The sequence below is a fragment of the Apus apus genome, chromosome 3, assembly GCF_020740795.1.
Source record: "Apus apus isolate bApuApu2 chromosome 3, bApuApu2.pri.cur, whole genome shotgun sequence".
NCBI classification, from domain to species: Eukaryota; Metazoa; Chordata; class Aves; order Apodiformes; family Apodidae; genus Apus; species Apus apus.
Genome location: NC_067284.1, coordinates 66,952,647 through 66,972,231, shown reverse-complemented (window position 1 = coordinate 66,972,231; position 19,585 = coordinate 66,952,647). Strand labels below are relative to the sequence as shown.

At 42.0% G+C, this 19,585-nt stretch overlaps 1 protein-coding gene across 2 annotated transcripts in view; it reads left to right on the top strand.

The window, feature by feature from the left end:
* Window positions 1-7,537: 7,537 nt before the first annotated feature.
* SMYD2 (SET and MYND domain containing 2) overlaps window positions 7,538-19,585 on the top strand; it is a 29,673-nt gene continuing 17,625 nt past the window's right edge. The window contains exons 1-3 of one of the 2 annotated variants that reach the window (XM_051612982.1): window positions 7,538-7,633; window positions 11,356-11,419; window positions 18,559-18,669. In XM_051612982.1, the coding sequence (XP_051468942.1) occupies window positions 7,572-7,633; window positions 11,356-11,419; window positions 18,559-18,669 (237 nt within the window). In that variant the 5' untranslated portion in view covers window positions 7,538-7,571. Of the gene's footprint in view, window positions 7,634-7,931; window positions 8,284-11,355; window positions 11,420-18,558; window positions 18,670-19,585 lie in introns of those variants that run through there. The other variant, XM_051612980.1, reaches the window with a different exon arrangement.

Sequence of the window (19,585 nt, the reverse complement as noted above, 5' to 3'; positions counted from 1 at the left end):
AGAGTAGCAGACTACAGCAAATGGAAGAAAAAAGGGAATTATGATGCACAGAAAATTGAAGCTTAAGATATGTGCACATCCAGCAAGGCAAAATAAAAAGGGGGGAGGGTGTGACAAAAATAATAGTATTTCAAGACATTATACACAAAAGAAATCCCAGCAATGGAATTAGCCAGTTACCAGATGAAGGCAGCAAAATCATTAATTATGAAGAAAGCCATATTCAATAAATATGTCTTTCCTCTGTTTGGAAAAAGTAGGATGACAGCAGTATCATATCGGGCAGCCGAAGTCTTTTTCAGTCCATTAGTAACCAAATAGGATGTTAAACATCTCCTTGCGATAAAAACCTGTAATTCATCAGGCCCAGATAACTTGCACCTGAAGAGTCTCAAATAGGTGGTGAAGGAGATTCTTCCTTCCACACGTTAATTTTTAATGGGTCTTGAAATAATACAGAAATTGCAGAAGAGTGGAAGAAGACTGATGTTTTTCCAGTATTCAGCAATGACAAACATGATGACCTTGGTAAATATAAGCCAGATAACCTAACATCAAACTGGAGAGGAGGTGAGGGGGGAGCAAAATAATAGAATATGGGATTCAACTGATAAAGAAAGAAAGGACAGGAAGTAATTAATGCCAGTCAGCATGGTTTTATGGAAAATAGGTCTTGTCAGACAAACCTGGTTAGATTACAAATTTGGCTGAAAAGGGAACTGCTTCAGTGTAATATACTGACACATTTGTAAGGTATTTGATTTAATTTTGCAAAACACTGTGATTAAAAAAATAATATTGTGCAGTCTCAGTGAAATACACACTAGCAGAACAGTGGTCTTATTACATGGCAAATCTCAAAGATGAGTTATCACTGGGAAATCATCACTGAATAAAGATACTTTTAGCAAGGCTTAGGCCTGGCATTTGAGCATTTTTGTTGCTGAGTTAAATATAAATTACTGTTGATTGCACTGTTAATGCAATATTCACACATATTAATAGAAAACCAACCAGTATGTATGTAGATGTGATGTTACATCTTTACACAGCATTAGTGTGGCTACTGAAATGCCACATAGTTTCAGTGACTGTATGTTTAATGAAGCTGAAAAAAAACCAGTGGTTTGGAAAATAGCTGCAAAAAAACATTGTTAGAACTGAAGAAAACCCCTTACCATAAGAACTTAGAGAACACAGGGAGGTTGCTTGATGACAATGTGTAAATACCTTCATCAGCAGAAAAGCTGCTCACCCACTTTCCTTTTCTAGCACCCCCAGTGAGCTGGGACAAAAAAGGTACACAGTCTTGCTTTGTGTTAGGGCCCAGGTCATCCTGAAGGGTTTCTGTTTCAACATCTGTAGCAGGATAGGTAAAGCACAGCCCGGTGGCAATGGGGTGTCCCTCATGTCCAGAGGGGTGCCTGACCTACTACACACGACAGCACTCATGTAGGTCGTCTGCATCTGTTAAGGCTCCAAGACTTTTTTCTGGCCTGTAATTCCTCTTGAAGTAAAAGGGCAGATAAAATGACCCTGGCTAACTCAGGAAATGTCCTAGCCAATTATCTTAGGGAGCCTCAAGGAGTTATCAGAGGATCAAAGACACTTCTCTAGTCTTCGACGCAGAAAAGTTGCAACTAGATGACAAAAGGAGAGGCAGGGGAAGAATGTGACAACTTAATGATGCTACAGTAGCACTGGGTAAGATCCTCAGCTTGAGTGAGCAGGTGCCATTCCTTCAAAGTCAGTGGAGAGATGCCGATTTACACCAGTGGAGAATCTAACGTGTTATATTTTTTTATTTGCTTGAGTCCTGCCGTGGCTCTATAAGCAAAGGTTAATGCAGGTCTGCCAGGGGCAGGCTGGAGTTAACACAGAATGGCAGTTGTGAGGTTGCTGATTCTGATAAAAGCAAATTGTGAACTGCAAGCATCTGAGTGTTGAGTGTCACATTCACACTTAACAGCTGCCCTTGCCTGTTCCCTACAGTCATCCTGTTCTGTCATCATGATATGTTCCTAAAACCACATTTGTGCTGCTTTCGCTTTTTGTCTTTGGAAATTTGTGTAAAGGCTTTCTGTAATGACATAGTAAAAATGCTTGTAAACTTCAGATGAGTGGATTAAAAAATATTTAATCCAGACAAACCACTCCCATAATATTAGGCAGAAACTTAAGTCTTTACTTTTTCTAGGTCTGCACTCTTCCCTGGAAAGACTTGTAGCAGGGCATTGTAGGAGGTATATGATGGGTAAGGGGGAAGAAGAGTTTGTTCCCTTCATTAAAAAAAAAAAAAAAAGGGAACCTCTTTCTAAATTTTGGGAGACTTCTAATATCACAAATGTTTCTAAAGAAAAGAGACAGAAACTTCTATGGTCTTGCCTTGCTTCTCCATTTCCATCAGCCATCTTTGATTTGCAACAGCCTGACTTTCAACCAGGTCATCTCTAGAGTGTTTTTTCTGTGTATCAGTACTGGCAATGTCAATACCATCAGCATGTCAACAATTCGTGGCATAAATATGGAAGATAACATGAGGACAGATTTCCAATGGCAACCCCAGGGCACTCCAGGGCTGGAAGCACACCAGACTGAGAGATGCACCAGTGACATACCGTGCTTTGAAGCCCCTACTGAATTCTGAATTCACTGTTATCCCTGAATTCCCACCTTGCAGGTTATTTCCTAAAAACAATTAACTGCACTTTTCCTCTTTGAAAGGCAGCATTTCCCAACTCCTGCTGAGTTTTTTCCTTCACTATTAATCACTGTTTCTCAAAGAATAATATAGACTTGCACTCACCTGCTGAAAAGGTGCAATTCTCTGAACCCAAACTACCCATAAACTGCCAGATTACCAGAAAGAGTTGCCTAGCTGCAGCAGGACAGAGTTTAGGATGAGTCATGAAATCTGCCCACAAAGCCTATTAAACTATCTTACACTGAGTTTTTTGTTTCTTGGACTGCAGTGTGGGATGTGCTTCCAGCTGCCTCAGCTATCATAGAATCATAGAATAATTTGGGCTGGAAGCAACCTTTAAAGGTCACCAAGTCCAACCACTCTGCAGTGAGCAGGGACATTTTCAACTAGATCAGGTTGCCTAGAGCTCCATCCAACCTGACCTTGAATGTTTCCAGGGATGGAAACCTCTCTGGGTAACCTGTTCCAATGTTTCACCATGCTCATCGTAAAAATTATATTCCTTATATCTAATCTGAATCTACCCTCTTTTAGTTTAAAACCATTACCCCTTGTCCTGTTGCTACAGGCCCTGCTAAATAGTTCATCCCCAGCTGTCCTCTATCCTGTTGTCAGCACCTGCACTGGCCAGATGAAAGCATCTGATGGTACCAATAGTGTTGGGGAAAAAAAATAAAACAAAGGAAAGAAAGACAAAGTTAGTAAACCAGATCTCTCAGGAAATAATTGCATTAAAAATAGAGAAGGTTATATATGCTTCCTTTGTCCTTTCTCTCCCCATAGGCTGTTGGCCTATGATTGTTCCTTGTACCTACCCGGTAGCTGAGTTTATTGTTCATTCCTAGCTCAACCCCAGTTTGCTCGGGGCCCTATGTCTTAGTGAGTGACTCCCTGCTCCCCTTCCAAGTTCAGAACCTTTCTGGCTAAAGTCTGTGGTGACACGTAACACAAAAAGACAGCTTTGGACACAGGGCGTGCAGCCATTCCTGGAGAATACAGTCAGCGGTTTGGCGGTACCACTTCTGGAAGATTAAGTGATTAAGCCTAATGAAAAGATCTTTTCCTGTCAAACACACATGGTTTTCCATAGAGCAGCTCCAAGGTTATGAGTGAAGGTGAACAGCTCTGCTTCTAAAGACACCTTAATTTTAAGAAATTCAAAGAGCAGGCACGATGCTTTGTTCTGTGACTTTCTTAAACCTGTACCCTACTTCACATTCTTTCATGAGCTATCATCTTTCATATTTAAAACAGACATAATGGAAGTTAAAAAAAGACAGAGGAGATGAGAAGTATAAGTCTCTGCAGATGTAAGTTATAATTTAGTAAAAGATCATTTTATCACCCAATCCTGCCAGGTCCTTAATACACCCTGCAGGGTACAGACTCGTCCGCTCATCTCATGAGCAGTGGGGAGTGAGAGCACTCCAGTCTTCTCTGGTTGCTTGATACTCCCTGGTGTTGGCTATTTATTCAGCAATGCATGAATTTTATATGGCGAAAGCCTTGAGAATCTTCATAAATGGATTAACAAATCTGTGATTCGCAATAAACAATATTTTTTTAGGCATTCAAACTGATCCTCATTTAGATTATCTGATGAACATGGTATGAAAACACAGCTAAAATAGGGAGATCCAAAAGACTGTTTTATTTACAGGCTTTGTATAAATATAGAATAAGAGGGACAGAATAAATACACTAGCAAAGTGGTTCCAAAACTGTTTTCATTAATAACTTATCAAACCAGTTTTATTTCTTGAAAACATCCAAAGTAAGCTAAAAGCGATGCAGGCAGCTGGTTGAATTTCTCCTGGAGGGTTTGAATGGGGCTGCAGGCCGCTGCTGAATTTCACTCTTGTGAATAAATTCACGCATTATCTCTTGGAAAGCAGGGGTTTTCAAGGTGGAATAAAGCCTATTTAGTAAATTATTATTTTTGTTTTTAAAACTAAATGACTGTTTATTAAAAAAAAGAGAGCTACAGAAATTTTTCCTCATTACCTGAGGCATAATCAAGTTGTCAGCTGTTCAACAAGGGTGATAATATGGAACAAGAGTGTGATAACGTTTGCCATCATCCCAGCTGGTTCCCCAAAAAAGAAACTCCTCACAAGCTTCTCATCAATGAACCTACACAATTTTAGAGAAGCCTATGACCCAGCACAAGGTATCATTTATAAGTAATCTGATAATATATATGAGTTGTTAGACCTCCTTTGTTTGGACACAATACTATTTAAAACAGAAATTAAATCCTGACTTCATTAAAGAAAGCAGGAATTTGTAATTCATTTTTTCACTAGGATTTCACTACCGGAGTATATAGCATCGTAGAATCACAGAATGGCTAAGGTTGGAAGGGACCTTAAAGATCATCAGGTCCCAACCTCCCTGCTATGAGCAGGGACACCTCACATCAGACCAGCCTGCACAAAGCCTCATCCAGCCTGGCCATAAACACCTCCAGGGAGGTGGCATCAACAACCTCCCTGGACAACCTACTCCAGTACCTTACTACTTTCATGGAGAAGAATTTCTTCCTGATGTCTAACGTAAATCTCCCCTCTTTCAGTTAAAAGCCATTACCCCTAAACCTATCACTGTCCTCTCCGGCAAAAAGCCCCTCCCCAGCTTTCCTGTAGCCCCTTCAGGTACTGGAAGGAGCTCTATAAGGTCTCCCTGTAGCCTTCTCTTCTCCAGGCTGAACAACCCCAACTCTCTCAGGCTGTCTTCATATGCTTTCAGAATTCAGAAGCAAATAATGAATAATTGAATTTTACCAATGTCTACAAGTTCTAAAGCAGAAAGAAAAAAACTGAGACTTTTTCAAAATAGCTTATAACGTTATAACAAGATCCAGTAGCTGAAAAGGCAACTGGATATACTAAGGGTACAAATAAAGCATACATGTTTTGTGGGGTTTTTTTGGTAAAACCACTAATTAAGGACATTTTAAAATAAAGACTGTTTTCTGAAAGTTTTGGTCTACTTTGAGCAAGAGTTAGTTCAAGGAATTCAGTATAAGAAGTCACAGCAGATGTTTTTATGAGCTATGACTCTATTTTTCTATGATTGACCCATCAACTAATCAAACTGGATTGAACATAAGGGCAGTTTCTCATTTAAAGATAATTCACTCAAAAAGTGAATACATTCTTGATTACTATTTTAAAATATACTTAGTTGTAGAAATTCCTATAATTAAGAGTCTAGACCTTTGAGCTAGACATCCATGATCTGTACTGTGTTGGGATACAAAGACTAAATGGCAGCCCTCACTGGCAGGATGCTGTACTTGATAAGTCAACTAGGTACTGCTTTTATTATTCTAACTGCATGTACTAATTCCATCCCTGCTGTCCATAGATCTGCAATGGGTCACAATTAACATTTAGCTCAGTGGTAGAGGGTGATAGCATAATTTTCAATGACAACCTATTTTCATTCTTTCCTTGTAAAGAGGTGATGTTTTAACTAGCTCAAATAATGCCATTCCAGAAATACCATTTTTTGCAGTGGCTACATTAGTTTCATCATGTTACAATGGATGATAACTTCAAATACATTAAAGATACAGGCATTTAAAAAAAAAATGATAAAAAATTACATTAGTTACAAGGAATAGGTTATTGTCAGGGCCCAAATAGGCCTTAATTTCTTTGGCAAGCCCCCCTGGAAACCCCACCTACAACCTCTGTATGTTGTCTCCTGCTGTCCCAGCCAGGGCTCCCTAAGTGGCCCTGGGGCTTGTTCACCCCCTGACCATGCCTGGAGCTGTCGATGTGGACCTGTCTCCAGCACACGGCTTTGTTCGGTCAGCTCAGCCCCTGTGGGATTGTGCCACAGTGGCTGGAGGATCCAGGGTCAAAATAGCGGGAGGTTGGGGTTTTGAGGGTTGCATCATTTCCCTTACACTAAAGTACTTGCAAATTCTGATTCTCGAAGTGGCCAGGTAGTTGAGCTTATGCAGCTGGGGAAGTGCTTCACAGCTGAAAATGTGATGTGGTTAGGGCAGATGCAGACACACCTACACTACAGCTCAGGTGGTGTGTTCAGGCAGCTCTGACGTGGCTCATTTGGGTGCAGCAGCACCCAGCTAGATGGGCATCCCTGGCACTGGGGAAAGTGCCTGGCACCTCAGCATTGCTTTTCACCTCCACTGTGACTCTCACCCTTCATCTGCAGTGAGGTGTTATGGGATGTGTTGCATGTTTTGCAAATTGAATTTTGAATGCTTGTTTTCTCTACTGTTATTTTACTGTTGTACTTCTACTTTAGGTCACAATTCTCAGCTCAGCGATGCAGGAGTAGCTTTAGCAAAATTAATAGCTCTGCCACATACTGCACTCTTAAAAAGATTAAAATCTAGTCCTTTCATTTTGATCCTACTGGATGAATTTTTATTTTTATTGACACTCTCAAAGCACTTTTGCAAACTAATTTTGTATTTCAAGTTTCTCCTTCAATGTAATTATTTTCTTTCCACTGTACTGATTTATTTCCTTGCGGAAATTTTGAGCCTCGTGTTTCAACCGTGTGTTTAGTCAAAAAGGAGCTTACCAGTTATTTACTGCACAAAGAATTTAACACAGGTACTGAGAGCAGAGATTACAACCTTTGGATGCTTGCATCCACCTATACTCCTCTTGAGTTACAAGCGGCACCAAAAATATTTTACTTCGCTTCAGTGCTTAACTTGTGTTTCTGAAAGGAGTAACTTCCTAGTGCTGTATCGGAGCGTGTACTACGGTGGGACAACCTAAACAGCACCGGAGGGGGTAAGCGGAGCCCTGCCCTGCTTATGAAACAGGCCCTGACACCTGAAGCCTCTGGTGACCTGAACAGCAAAAGCGCTGGGGACTTCATGCCTGAAGTGCTTTGTCTTTGGCAGCTTCACTGCAGCTCTAGACTGCGGCTGTGGCCTCGGTAAGGCAAGCCCCTTCCCAGGGGGTCTGGATGCTTGAGGACTGGGTCTAGGCCGAGTTTTAAGGGCAGTTTCCACCACAGCTGCGACTGGAGTCAGGCGTGGGCAGCCCTCTCCTCGACGACAGCCCACGGCGTGGAGGCTGAGGGGGACCACGGGCCAGGCGGCGTTGCGGGGCCCGGGGGACAGAAGCTGCCCCGGCCCCTTCCAGCCAGGCCCGACGGGGCTGCGGGAAGACGAGCTCCTGGGCGGCCGCCTCCTCCAGCCACCGCCGCCGGCTGCCCCGGCCGCCCGGAGGAGGCGCTGCCCGCGCCGCTCGGCAGCAGGGGCAGGCGGCCGGGGAGCAGCGCGGCGCGCTCGGCCCCGGCAGGCCCCGGCCGCAGCCTGCTCGGGCGGCCGCTGCCGGTCTGCGCGGCCCGGGAGAGGAGCCCGGCGGAGGCTCGTTCCGGCGCTCTCTTCTCCGCGGCGGGATGCGCTCGGAGACGGCGCCGCAGCCGGGCGGCCTGGAGAGGTTCGTCAGTGCCGGCAAGGGCCGGGGGCTGCGGGCGCGGCGGCGCTACGCCGTGGGGGAGCTGCTCTTGAGCTGCCCGGCCTACACCGCCGTCCTGACTGTCAGCGAGCGCGGCAGCCACTGCGACTGCTGCTTCGCCAGGTAGGGCCGGGGGAAGCCCGGGGCGGGCCCGCGGGGCGGCAGGCAGCGGCCTGGCAAGCAGCGGCGTGGCCGGCCGGCCCACGGCAGGCGGGTCAGCCCGCCCGCGTCCCCGGGCCGGGGCCGGGGCCGTGTCAGGCAGCGGCGCGCCGGGCGCTGCTCCGCGGGCCGGCCGGCTCCTCGCCCCGCCAGCGCTGGTCGTGGCATCGTGTCCCCGGAGGGCTGACTTGGCCCTGGCCCTCGGCTCCAGCAGCCCTTTCCTCCTCTGTCTCCTCTGGCGGCAGCGCCGTGGCGAGGCTTTCAGCTTAAACCCGGTTTTCCTTGCTTGCAAGTTCGGGAAAAAAGAAAGCAAAAAGAGAGAAAGTTGTGCTCTTCACGTGCTCTTGCAGTTACATAGGCAAGTGCGTGGCCGTGTTGTCACGGGACGTTTCATTGATCCATCTAGCTTCGTAGTGATGTAATATTCACTGATCTTAATGGAGTTTTGACCAGGGAGGAAGGTTCTGAGACTGCTTAATCCACGCGTTGCAATTTCCGTGGAGCGAACAATGCATATGAATGGAATATGTGTGTGTGTGTGTGTATATCAGTGATGAAATACACAGAAATGTCTATGTATTTCTGCGTTGTTACCACGGGGTTGTGAGCATTTAAAGTCACACGCTGCCAGCAGGCCTGCTGCTGGTTTAATGGCACCTGGCACTGAGAGGCTGCGGGATGCTTGCGTTTGCTGGGGGCTTGGTTTTATGCACATCTAGGTGGTTGGAACCTGCTCTGCTTATTCCAGAGCGGTGGTTCCAACAGTGGTTGCTGTAAACCTTTCATTCTCAGCTGCCGAATTAAAAAATAATGTGGTTTAGGGTTATGGATAGAAAATTAGCTGTGGATGTGACACTGTGGCACGTCAGACCACATTTTTCAAAGGTATAACTTTCCTGAAGTATTTTCTGTCAGCTTCCTGAAGAATCGCAGTGCTAAGCTGGTTATAAAGTGGAGCAAATGTTAGTGTTTGCCTGAGAAAATGGAAACAACCATTGTACTTGGGCTCTTTTTGTCATTAAGTATTGCCTGCATATGTAGACTGAGAGGCTGATTGAAGAATATAATTATTACACTCTAGTTGGTCTTTTCATCTCTTGTCCTGTCATCTTAGCTCACTTAAGCTTTTCATTTTCTTCTGTCTTGACCTTGTCCTTTTGCTTTCCTTATTACATTATCCACTTACTCACTTTATTCACCTTCTCCCTTTACATATGAGCACCCAATATAGTTCCTAGTGAAGGCAGTGAAGCAAGTCCCATGGATCTGAAGAACTGTAGAACTGAGGTGATTTTCCTCTCATTCTTCACACCTGTGTCTTTTCCTAGCCCCTATGTGTTAGGTTTTTTTTTTCTCTTTTGACGAGTTCCCTTGTGCCAAAGAAACTAGCTGTTTGGGTTTTGTTTTTTTTTTTTTTATCTCAACCAAAAGATTTCCCTGTGTAAAAGGACCAGGGAGTACTTTATGTGCTCCATTGATCTGAAGTAATTCTGTAGTGATAATAATTAGGTCTCGTGGAGTAACTTTTAAAGGTTGGCTCCAAGAGCAGTGTGTTTAAATGCTGCTTGTTTTCCATGCCAGTTTCTCCCATGGAGCTCTTGAGGAGCAGAGTGATCAAGGAATACGCTGAATGTAGTACCATAGCAGTTGCAGTAAGTAGTCCAAAACCTGTCTCACACAGGAGTGAGCAGGTTCTAGTAAGAGGAAATATATCTCAGTGATATAACTTGATCTGCCAGTGCTCAAAAATATGTGTTGTATCTCTGCCCTGTTGGTTTAACACTGGACTTAACACAGTCTAGGTGCTGAACTGTGCTTGCTGAACTTGCAGAGCGTTACAAGGAAGGTTGTGGGCTCAGCTGTAGTCTTGGGAAGAGAAACTTTGCTCAAGTCATCATAAAACTGTTGTGGTAAAATGGGTAGAATGAGACTAGAACATTCTATTTGCATCTGGTAGTATTTGTTACTCTAAAGTCAGCTGTGCTTTAGCTGGGTACTGCAGCAAGTCATGTTAGCCTGACTCGTGTTGCACCTTCTACGTTGCAAGAACAGTCAGAAGACATCAAGTCTTGCTGCGCTTTGCGGACACCAGAGTGCTGGTGACCTCTGAAATGTTGTGCGCTATCATATTGTACGAGGACACTCACCCTTGTTTTATTCCAATTAACTTGCCTCAGACAATTTTTTTTGCCACTTATACTGGGGAGGGTGTGTAGACATTTTAAAGTCTTCAGTGCTGAGAGATGCCTGTTGCTGTCACACCAAAATGTAATGTGTTGGATAACGTATTTCCTATTTAATGGGAGCTGCTGCAACGCATGCACCTTGAAGCAGAAAAGGACCTTCCTTTTGGCAGTTCCCTGTGTTGGGATATATACAAATATAAAGGAGAGTTTAAGCCTTAGGTGACCTTAAAATACACAGATATCTGAGCAGATGTTAGATGGCAGGGCAGCAAGAGGCTGTGTGGTGACAGGAAATCAACCAGTGTATTTAATAATGTAACATGTTTTCTTGGAGTTGGGAGGTGGTTACTCGCGAAGCAATGGTCACGTTTTCTGTGACCAGACAGAGAAGCAATGGAACTGGGCAGAATACAAGGAAAGGGTTAGTATTTCTGAGCAAGTAAACAGAGCAATTGAGACATTTGGAAAACAAGGAAAAGTATGCAGCATAGAGTGGTAAAAAATGACATTGTCTGTCAAACAGTGTAGAACAACTTGTTTCCAAACTCAGCAATTTATCAGGACAGTAGAGTGCTTTTGCATAGTAACAGTTGTTAGGGAAAACTTGCTTTTGAAACTCTAAACAACTAAAAGTAGTGTCAGAAGATGGACTTCAAGCTGTAGTTGCAATGTTCTGAATAAAACACAGTTTTCATTATGAAATGCAAAATATTGTGCAAAACACCTCTTAGGTGACTGTAGTGTTATTAGATTAGCTCCTGGTAGGATGTGCATCTCTGTTAGTGATACAGGATACATTTATATTTCATTCAGCTTTATAGAAGAGAATAACTTCTGTTTTCTGTTTCAGGAAAGAAGGATTGTCCAAATGTGGAAGATGTAAACAGGCCTTTTACTGTGATGTGGAATGTCAGGTACGGTAATGCAATTTGTGAGGGTGCAGGGGGAAGAGGGTGGGGGTTGCTGAACTCGTTTTTTTGTTTGTTGATAGTCTCTAATTGTAGCTCTGTTTGATAGTAGTCCAGTCAGTTTAAGCATCCCACAGATGCTGACCATGAGGTTGTACATTGGACAATTACAGGATTTGAACATGGTCTGCATGAGTCTTTCAAGATCAGTAGCTACAGGACTTGGTGCCACTGAAACTTCGATTAGAGCTGCCTGTCAGCCCACTAATTATGTCTGTATTACTTCTTTCTTTAAGCACAAAATGTATAATTTAACATTAGCTCAGTAAACTGGTAAGAGAGTGTGTCTAATGGAGAAATCAAGTCACTGAATAGCTATCTTAAGGGGTTTTTGTTGTTTGTTTTTGTTTTTTTTTCTGAATAATTACAAATATTCTGGTTGGCCATAGCAGACATTAGTCATAACCATTTGAAACCTACCATGCTTTCTCCCAAACTCCCTCCTTCTAGCAACTTTCATTCCTTTGTATACTTCGTATTTTAAAAGGCCCTAAAAATAAAATATAAGCATGCACTGAAGTAGAGCTATATGAAGACATCCAAAACATTTACATGCAGTTTTAATTCCATTTTTACTTTAAGCCAGAATAAGCATCTTTCAAAATAATTTATTTTTATCCTTTGTGGGCTGTCAACTTTATATAGAAATATTACCTGGTTTACATGTGAAAAATCAGCTAGATTTTTAGTTAAATATTGTAAGCTACGTAAGATCTGTGGCTCTGGGCACAGAGTATGGAATGGTGCTCATGAAGGATTTGAGTCACCAAAGGTCTGGCATGCATTACGTGTTAGCTATAAATAATCCCAACCTTCTCATATATGGTGGCATGCGGTTGAGTCCATGCGTGCACAGTATTTGTTGTTGCCTTTATCTGAGCTGAGATATTGTGGGTTGTGCCATTCAGTTCCCAAGCACTTTGGACACGGCTGCTGCTTTTATTGCGAGGTTGTATCTTACTCTCCCATCACACAAGTTGCAAAATGAGCCTCGCCTCCCCTCTAGTTTTCCTTCTGTTGCCTCCCCAGGTTCCTGGTTTCCCACAGTGTCTTAGTGAATTGTTGGTGAATAAAATGGCCTTTTAATTTTGACGCACTGAATAAATAAAAGAGAAATCAAAATAAATAATTTTTTTTTACAAATTTTGCCATAGTTCATGGAATATTGGAAGACTGACAGCCAGCAGTTGCTGCGAGGAAAGGGAATACTTATGGTATTTTTGAGAAATGCTTATTTGTAAGAAACGCTTCCATGTTATATTATTTCTTAGGAAGCTCTTAAGTAGGTGAGAAAAGGAAGTATTTGGACAAAGCGATTTGTTTAGTGATTTTTATCTGAGATTGAGGGTTTCTTCTTTTACCATATGAAGTTCACAGTGGTTTTTGAAGCAAGTAACTGTCACAACTGTCACAGCAAGATTACAGGCTGAGGGAGTTGGGGCTGTTCAGCCTGGAGAAGAGAAGCTCCAGGGGGACATCACAGCAGCCTTCCAGTACCTGAAGGGGGCCTGTGGAAAAGATGGGGAGGGACTTTTTTCAAGGGCTTTTGTAGTGAGAGGACAATGGATAATGTATCAAAACTGGAAGAGAGGACATTTAGGTTAGACATTAGGAGGAAATTCTTTAGTGTGAGGGTGGTGAGACACTGGAACAGGTTGTCCAGTGAAGTTGTGGAAGCACCATCCATGGAAGTGTTCAAGGCCAGGTTGAATGGGGCTTTGAGCAACCTGATCTAGTGGGAGGTGTCCCTGCCCATGCAGGTGATTGGTCCTGACTTCCAGCCTTGATGAATGTTATACTTTTATATATAGCAACAAGGAGGGGTTTTTCTGTTTGCCCTAATTAAAGTCTTGTGTGTGTGTTGCTTTCTTAATTTGATGAAAATAATTTTTTTGTCAGTAAGAATACCCTTTTTCTACTGGGTTTATTCCAGGAATAAAAAAATAAACTGTTCGAACTGAGTATCCTTGTAACTGCAGGAGATAATGCTCATCAAAAGCCTGTGTGTCTGATAAATTAATTCGTGAAAATCTTTTCTACCTGTTGGTGTGTAGTATGATGCCTTAGAGGTAAAGGCATTTAAAGATGTTGCAACGTCTAGACAATAGTATGACAAGTACAGGTTACTAGCACTTCACTCTTACTGGTGATAAGCATATGGCTTTTGACTTGCTAGTTGATTTAACATTGTCTTTCATGTTTTGGGCCCTTCTGAGTCATTCTGAAATTCATGAATGTTGCTGAGATTGAATTATTTGACATTCTTTCAAAGTTACCTTCAAGCATAATATTCTCTAGAAACTGATCTCCACTGACTGTACGTGCTGCACAGACAATGTGCACTGCATCTTCATCGCTGTCTTGTTCAAAGGCACTTTTCAGCAGTTCAGCAATTCTTTGTCAAAGCCAAAAAGGACATCTGTGCCTTTATACTGAACTTGTAACACTGGGATGTACGGCATATGTGTCCCTTTTGCCTCCATGGATGTGAAACTTCTTCATGCAATGCTGATAAAAGGACAGGGCTGTACTTGAGAATTTTTATGGCATCGTTCATTTGATTTTTACATTTTCAAGTTAATTTTCTCTGTAAATCCACATTTTCTTTGCTCAGTTAAGCTAAAAATTACCCATACCCAACAAGGACATAGTATGATTTCATATATTGGTTTGTATCTTATTACTGTAACAGAGCTCAATATAATTCAACTATTTGTCATGCAGACTATACTTGATGCGATAGAAAACCAGTTTCTTTTGAGCTTACTCATTTCTTACTTAAAGACCTACTATACCACAATGCATAGGAATTCTTTCTAGCGGTGGGGAGATACGTGTCAGAAGAAGGAGATAAGAGAAATGTGCAAAAACATGCAGCAGGAAACAGTTTTTTCCATGTCTTTTCCTGAATTGTGGATATTGTAACAGCGAGCATCTTCATCTCTCTAGTATATTTCTTTTGAATGAGATTTTTTTCTCTTTCAGAATCACATTGTTATCAAAAGTAAAATTAGTGACACTGCCTGTGTTTCTTGCTCTGTTGAGCCTCATGGTATCCTTGTTTTGAGGCCCTTTAAATACTTTTCAAGCATTTCATGAATGAAACCTCAGAGCAAACTTTGCGGCATTTCTGTTTTTGAAAATGGGATGTAGATACACACATGCGTTGGTATGCTGGACATCATATAAGTGGTAAAGGAGTGCATCTGCTGCCAAATGGCCAAGGTATTTGATGCATGGACCAAGTCCTGCATTGCAATGTAATTCCTTTTCTCTACTCCCAGGAAAGGTGGTGTCACACTTTAGTGACACAGTGGAAGACAAAAGTCTTGCAGTGGTGTAGTGGCTGGTTTCCTTAGGCCTCTCTATACACACACATACGCATGCACTCTGTGCTTGGCACAATTATGTTAGTGTTACTGTGTCTTTTGTTTTGGTCTATTATTTTGCTTTTATGATAGGTAACTTTAAGTTTGACCAGTATTGAGCTGGATGTTTGCGTAGGCATAGATTGAATTTCAGATGTGGGCATGTTAGAGTGGTAGCAGTCTTCACTGCCACTCCTTTTTGCCTTGAATGTTCTGTGGGTTGGTTGGATGCAGCTGAGGATGTAGCCTGGGTTTGCTGCATCTTGCCTTTCCCAGCCCCTAATCTAGTTCTCCTTTTAAATGGTTTGTGATTTTCAGCTGATTCATACTGTTCTGCTCTCCACTGTTGCCTCCTCAAAGCACAGGCCTGTTATTAGGGTAGTGGCTTCCATACCCCCTCTGCAGCTGTTTGGGTCTTGACTTCTTAAATTATAATAATTTTAGTTGAACAGCAGGAGGCCTGTGCTCATTTCTTCTTTCCAGAAATTAGGGGCTAAAGGACTCTGAAGAGAAATGTAGGAAGGTTATGTGGTTGCAACTGTGGCACTGGTGAACTAGAACCAGCTGCGGGAGCTCCTCTTTCTGTTACTGCACATAGTGACTTCTTGTCCCAGGCAGAGTGGAGATCAGCTAGCCAAAGTGCAGAAGGAGATGTTTTTGTCATGACTTTTTGAAATATATTTCAGAGAAACTATTTTCAAGTTTTTCTTAACACATCATGTTAAAGAGTGCTGTAGTTGGTATTTCTGAACTAAGGGAAACGTGTTTTTAACCAGGTAGTAAGCCTCAAAATGTAGTTGTTGACCTGGAATTAGCATCAAGCAGAAGTGTTTTAAATGGGGTCTTGTAGAAATTATCCACTCTTCTTTGGTGAGCTGTAGGGAAAAAAAGATTAAATTATTGCTGTAGTGATTATGCACAAGAGGAATCTGACACTACAACACCCTGCTTAAGACTGGCTTGAGGAAGTATCTGTCCCCCTATCCAAAAACTTCCTCCATATAGTTTTCTTTGATAAATGTCTGTGTGAACCTTTTGGACATAACCCACAGAAATCAAAGACCCTCTATAGCCCATCACTTGGTTGACAGGGGTGGGGAAGGATGGCTGTGAAGATGTATGGAACTCTTACCGTCGCTGCTTGGTAAAGAACTCTGTCGGAGAACTTTACTGGATATCAGACGCCAGAAGTTTCCTCACTGAAATGTGATTAGGAGCTGGATACCATTTGAGCATAATCAGACATTAAGCATTGGAAGAAATGAGCTTAACTGCTGCACTGGCCCGTCCAGCATTTCTTTCTGGTGTTTGTGTTTCTTTTTGATTACGTGAAATACAACAGGAAGGAGAAATGAGGACATTTCTTTGGACTTGAATCTTATTTTTCTGAGTATTAAATTTTTTTGTGTTTTTTTTCTTGTGTGTGTGTGGTTTTGTGTTTTTTTAGTTTGTTGTTTTTTTTGTGGTGTTTTTTTTTTTTTTTTTTAATATTGAACTATGTGTTAGTGTTCTGGGAATTAATCCAGTAGTCCTGGATGTTGGAATAATTTTGAAGAACTTGGTGGAGAAGATTGTTTCCATGCTTTGATGTGAAAAGCATAAGCTTTCCCTTCCAAAAATGTTGTCACTCACTCCCAAATGAAGGGAAAAATACTGTGGATGTAATGAAAATAGGAAGAAATACTGTTAATGTAGCATTAGGGATTCAGCTATAACAATGCTACTTGTTATAATTCAAACTACTTAAAAAAAAAAAAAATAATGCAAAATACACTCCTGCTGTGATGGCAGGGAAAGCTGCTGTCACAGTATTTCCATCCTAGGAATTACTCCGTCGTCAATACTCTTTCTTCTTGTGGGTTTCAGGCTTTTATCTCATTTTGCACAATTCAGCTGTATCTTGTCCCTTTAACCTCCCTGTTAGTTCATATAACTCAGTATGGTTCTGCTTGGGGTAAGATTTTAATTAACAATGGACAAAGAATAAAGGGATTTTTAAAAACACTGCTTTGAGAGAGACACATGATTTTGCATTTTGAATTTTTTGTTTTATCAGTTACTCACTCCTGTTTATTTAACAGGTGTGTATGTTCTTGGGCATTACGGAACTTCAGGTTCTGTGCCTTTGCTTCTTGTACACTGGTGGATGTTGGGGGTGTGCAAGGAGGAGTGAGAAATGAGGTCTCCCTCTGTCTCTCTGTTTAGCCTTTAGCCTGTGTACTTCTAAGCAAGGGCTATTGGGAATTTTCCAGAAAAAGGTCCTTGGGCATACATAGGAAACAGGCTTCTCAGGGGAAGCATTTTGTGGTGTGACAGCTGTAAGACAGTTGAGAGCGTAATTTCACATGACACGGTTACAGTGTAATATACTATTTTGATTCTCCTGGTCTGTATAGCTGCATCCTCTTAGAACGTTCACTCTGGGGCTAATTTCAGGCAGCCTGTACATAGGGGTTTTTTTGGAAATACCATACTGAGATATCAAGGACAATGAAGCTGATGTTGTGAGGGGTTGAATACCCTTGTGGTGTTGCACTGCTTCAAATCCTACATGAGCCTTGGGTGGGTGTTCACCTTTCTTTTCCTAATGAAATAAACACCTAATGCTGTCTGTGCCCAGGAAATGGCCATTTTCAATGGAAAAACTGTTTGTTTTTCTAATTCACTCCAAAATTGGTAATCTCAGCTTCTGTTTTGATCTGCGAAACCTGTAAATAAGTGGACTGGCCAAGGCAGGAGACTCTGGGGGTCCTGCTTCGGCTGGCTACTGGTCTGAAAATAAAACTTGATGCTGCCTATGCAGGCAGAACCTTATAGGTTTGTTCTAATACACTGTTTTATATATGTGTCTGGGATGAGATAGAGAAGTAGCTGTGCATTGCTTGAACGTAGAAATAAGAATATTTTTATGTTTGAATAAATAAAATTAAATTTGATGCAATCTGGGGACAGCCCATGCCAGGCTCTGTGTGCCTGTGCAGAGTCTTAATCTGTGATTCTGTGCTTATCTTTGAAAGTTTCTCTTACTTTGGAGGGGATATACAGAGTGCCAAAATCCAGTGGCTTGTGCCATCACTCAAAGTGGTATTGTATGTTGAGCTAGGAATTTTCTATATATTCTTCACTAAAAGGTGTTTGTCTTTATTATTGTGTTTTCTTTGCCTAGCTGTACCCTTATTCTGCAACATTTAAGGAAAAAATCTGATAATTCAATTCAGTAGGTCTGATTTTGACCTTACATGTACTGATTCTTACAGTGATTGTGAATCCATTGACTTCAGACACATTACTCCTGGTTACACCAGGGTCATCTCATAATGAGAGGCCAAGGTATTAAATGGAAATAAACCCAATAAAGCCATCAAACTCAGACCTACTCTGTCCTCACATGCTTGATCTGAACAATAAGAACCGGTGATTTACAAATCATGTTGTCTGTTTGCTTCTTTGCCATTTACTTCTTTTTTTTTTCCGTTGAATAAATGAAGATGTTCTGACCTTAACTCATCCCTTGTGAATTTGTTTGAAAAAAGCAGGATAGCTGTACCCTTTAAATGTGACTCAAGGTTTTATTCAGATTTAGCGAGGGTCATCTTATTTTTTTTAAAGGAAACACATTTCACTTGACCTCTAGGATCTGGCAGGACTTGCTGCATCCTCTTTTTCATCGCTTCATCTTTGTGGCTTTTTTTTATATATATTTTTCTACATTTTCAGAAGGAAGACTGGCCAATGCACAAGCTAGAATGTTCCGCTATGTGCGCTTTTGGGCAGAACTGGAATCCCTCGGAGACTGTGAGGCTAACAGCGAGGATCCTTGCCAAACAGGTGAGCAGGAGGCTGCATTTGGGAGGTATGTTCCTGCTCTGGGTGCCAGGGAAGACAGGAAAATGAATATGGACCGGCAGTAACTGTCCTTGCAAAGCACATGGATACGAGCTTCCTGTGTACAGATGGGTGTAATATAGAGTATGAGCAGCTGAGTGAACTGACCTTCAGAGCACTGCAGCAGCATCAGGGCCACCATAGTCCAGCTGGAGACCTTTGGGAGAAGATGGCAAAATGCTAGTGAAGTTTTAAGCTGCGTAACGCTAACATATGGCCAAGGTATGTTGAACAAAGTCTGAAAAAGTTTACGGGTAGTTTCACAATGCACTTAGTGTTTCAGCCTTCATTCTAGAAGATTGGAGGTTTTGATTACTTGTGTGGACTGGCACCAAGCTCATGCTGGTGAAGAGAAAGATGAATGAGACTTGGTAGACATGGTTAAGTTCTGATAAATGCTCCCAGTTTATCTCTCTACAGGAACTGATAACTTTATGAAGCATTTGCCTTGTACTATTTTTCAGCTATATCTACATAACATTGCATAGTACATAACTCCCAGTACCTTTGTGAGTCAAAAACACCTCCTAGGTATTCAGGTATAAATGTTGATGATTACTGGAGTTACCTGGTGAAAAAGAGATTGAGAGAGAAATCTCAGGCCCTTGGTCTTTGGAGAAAAAGAATATTATTAGTAAGGAAATAAGATTGCAATGTCAACCTGCATGTCGATGTTCCCTAGCTGTATGAATACTGAGGATAACACAAGTAATTACAGGGAGGAGACAGGACTCATGAGTTTCAAGGTTATTTTGCTGTATATCTTTGTATAGCTCTAAACTCTCTCCACAAAAACAAATCCTCTTTGAAGCATATTTGTGTGATTGAGGTCTGTTTAAGTGACAAGGGCAACCTGGGT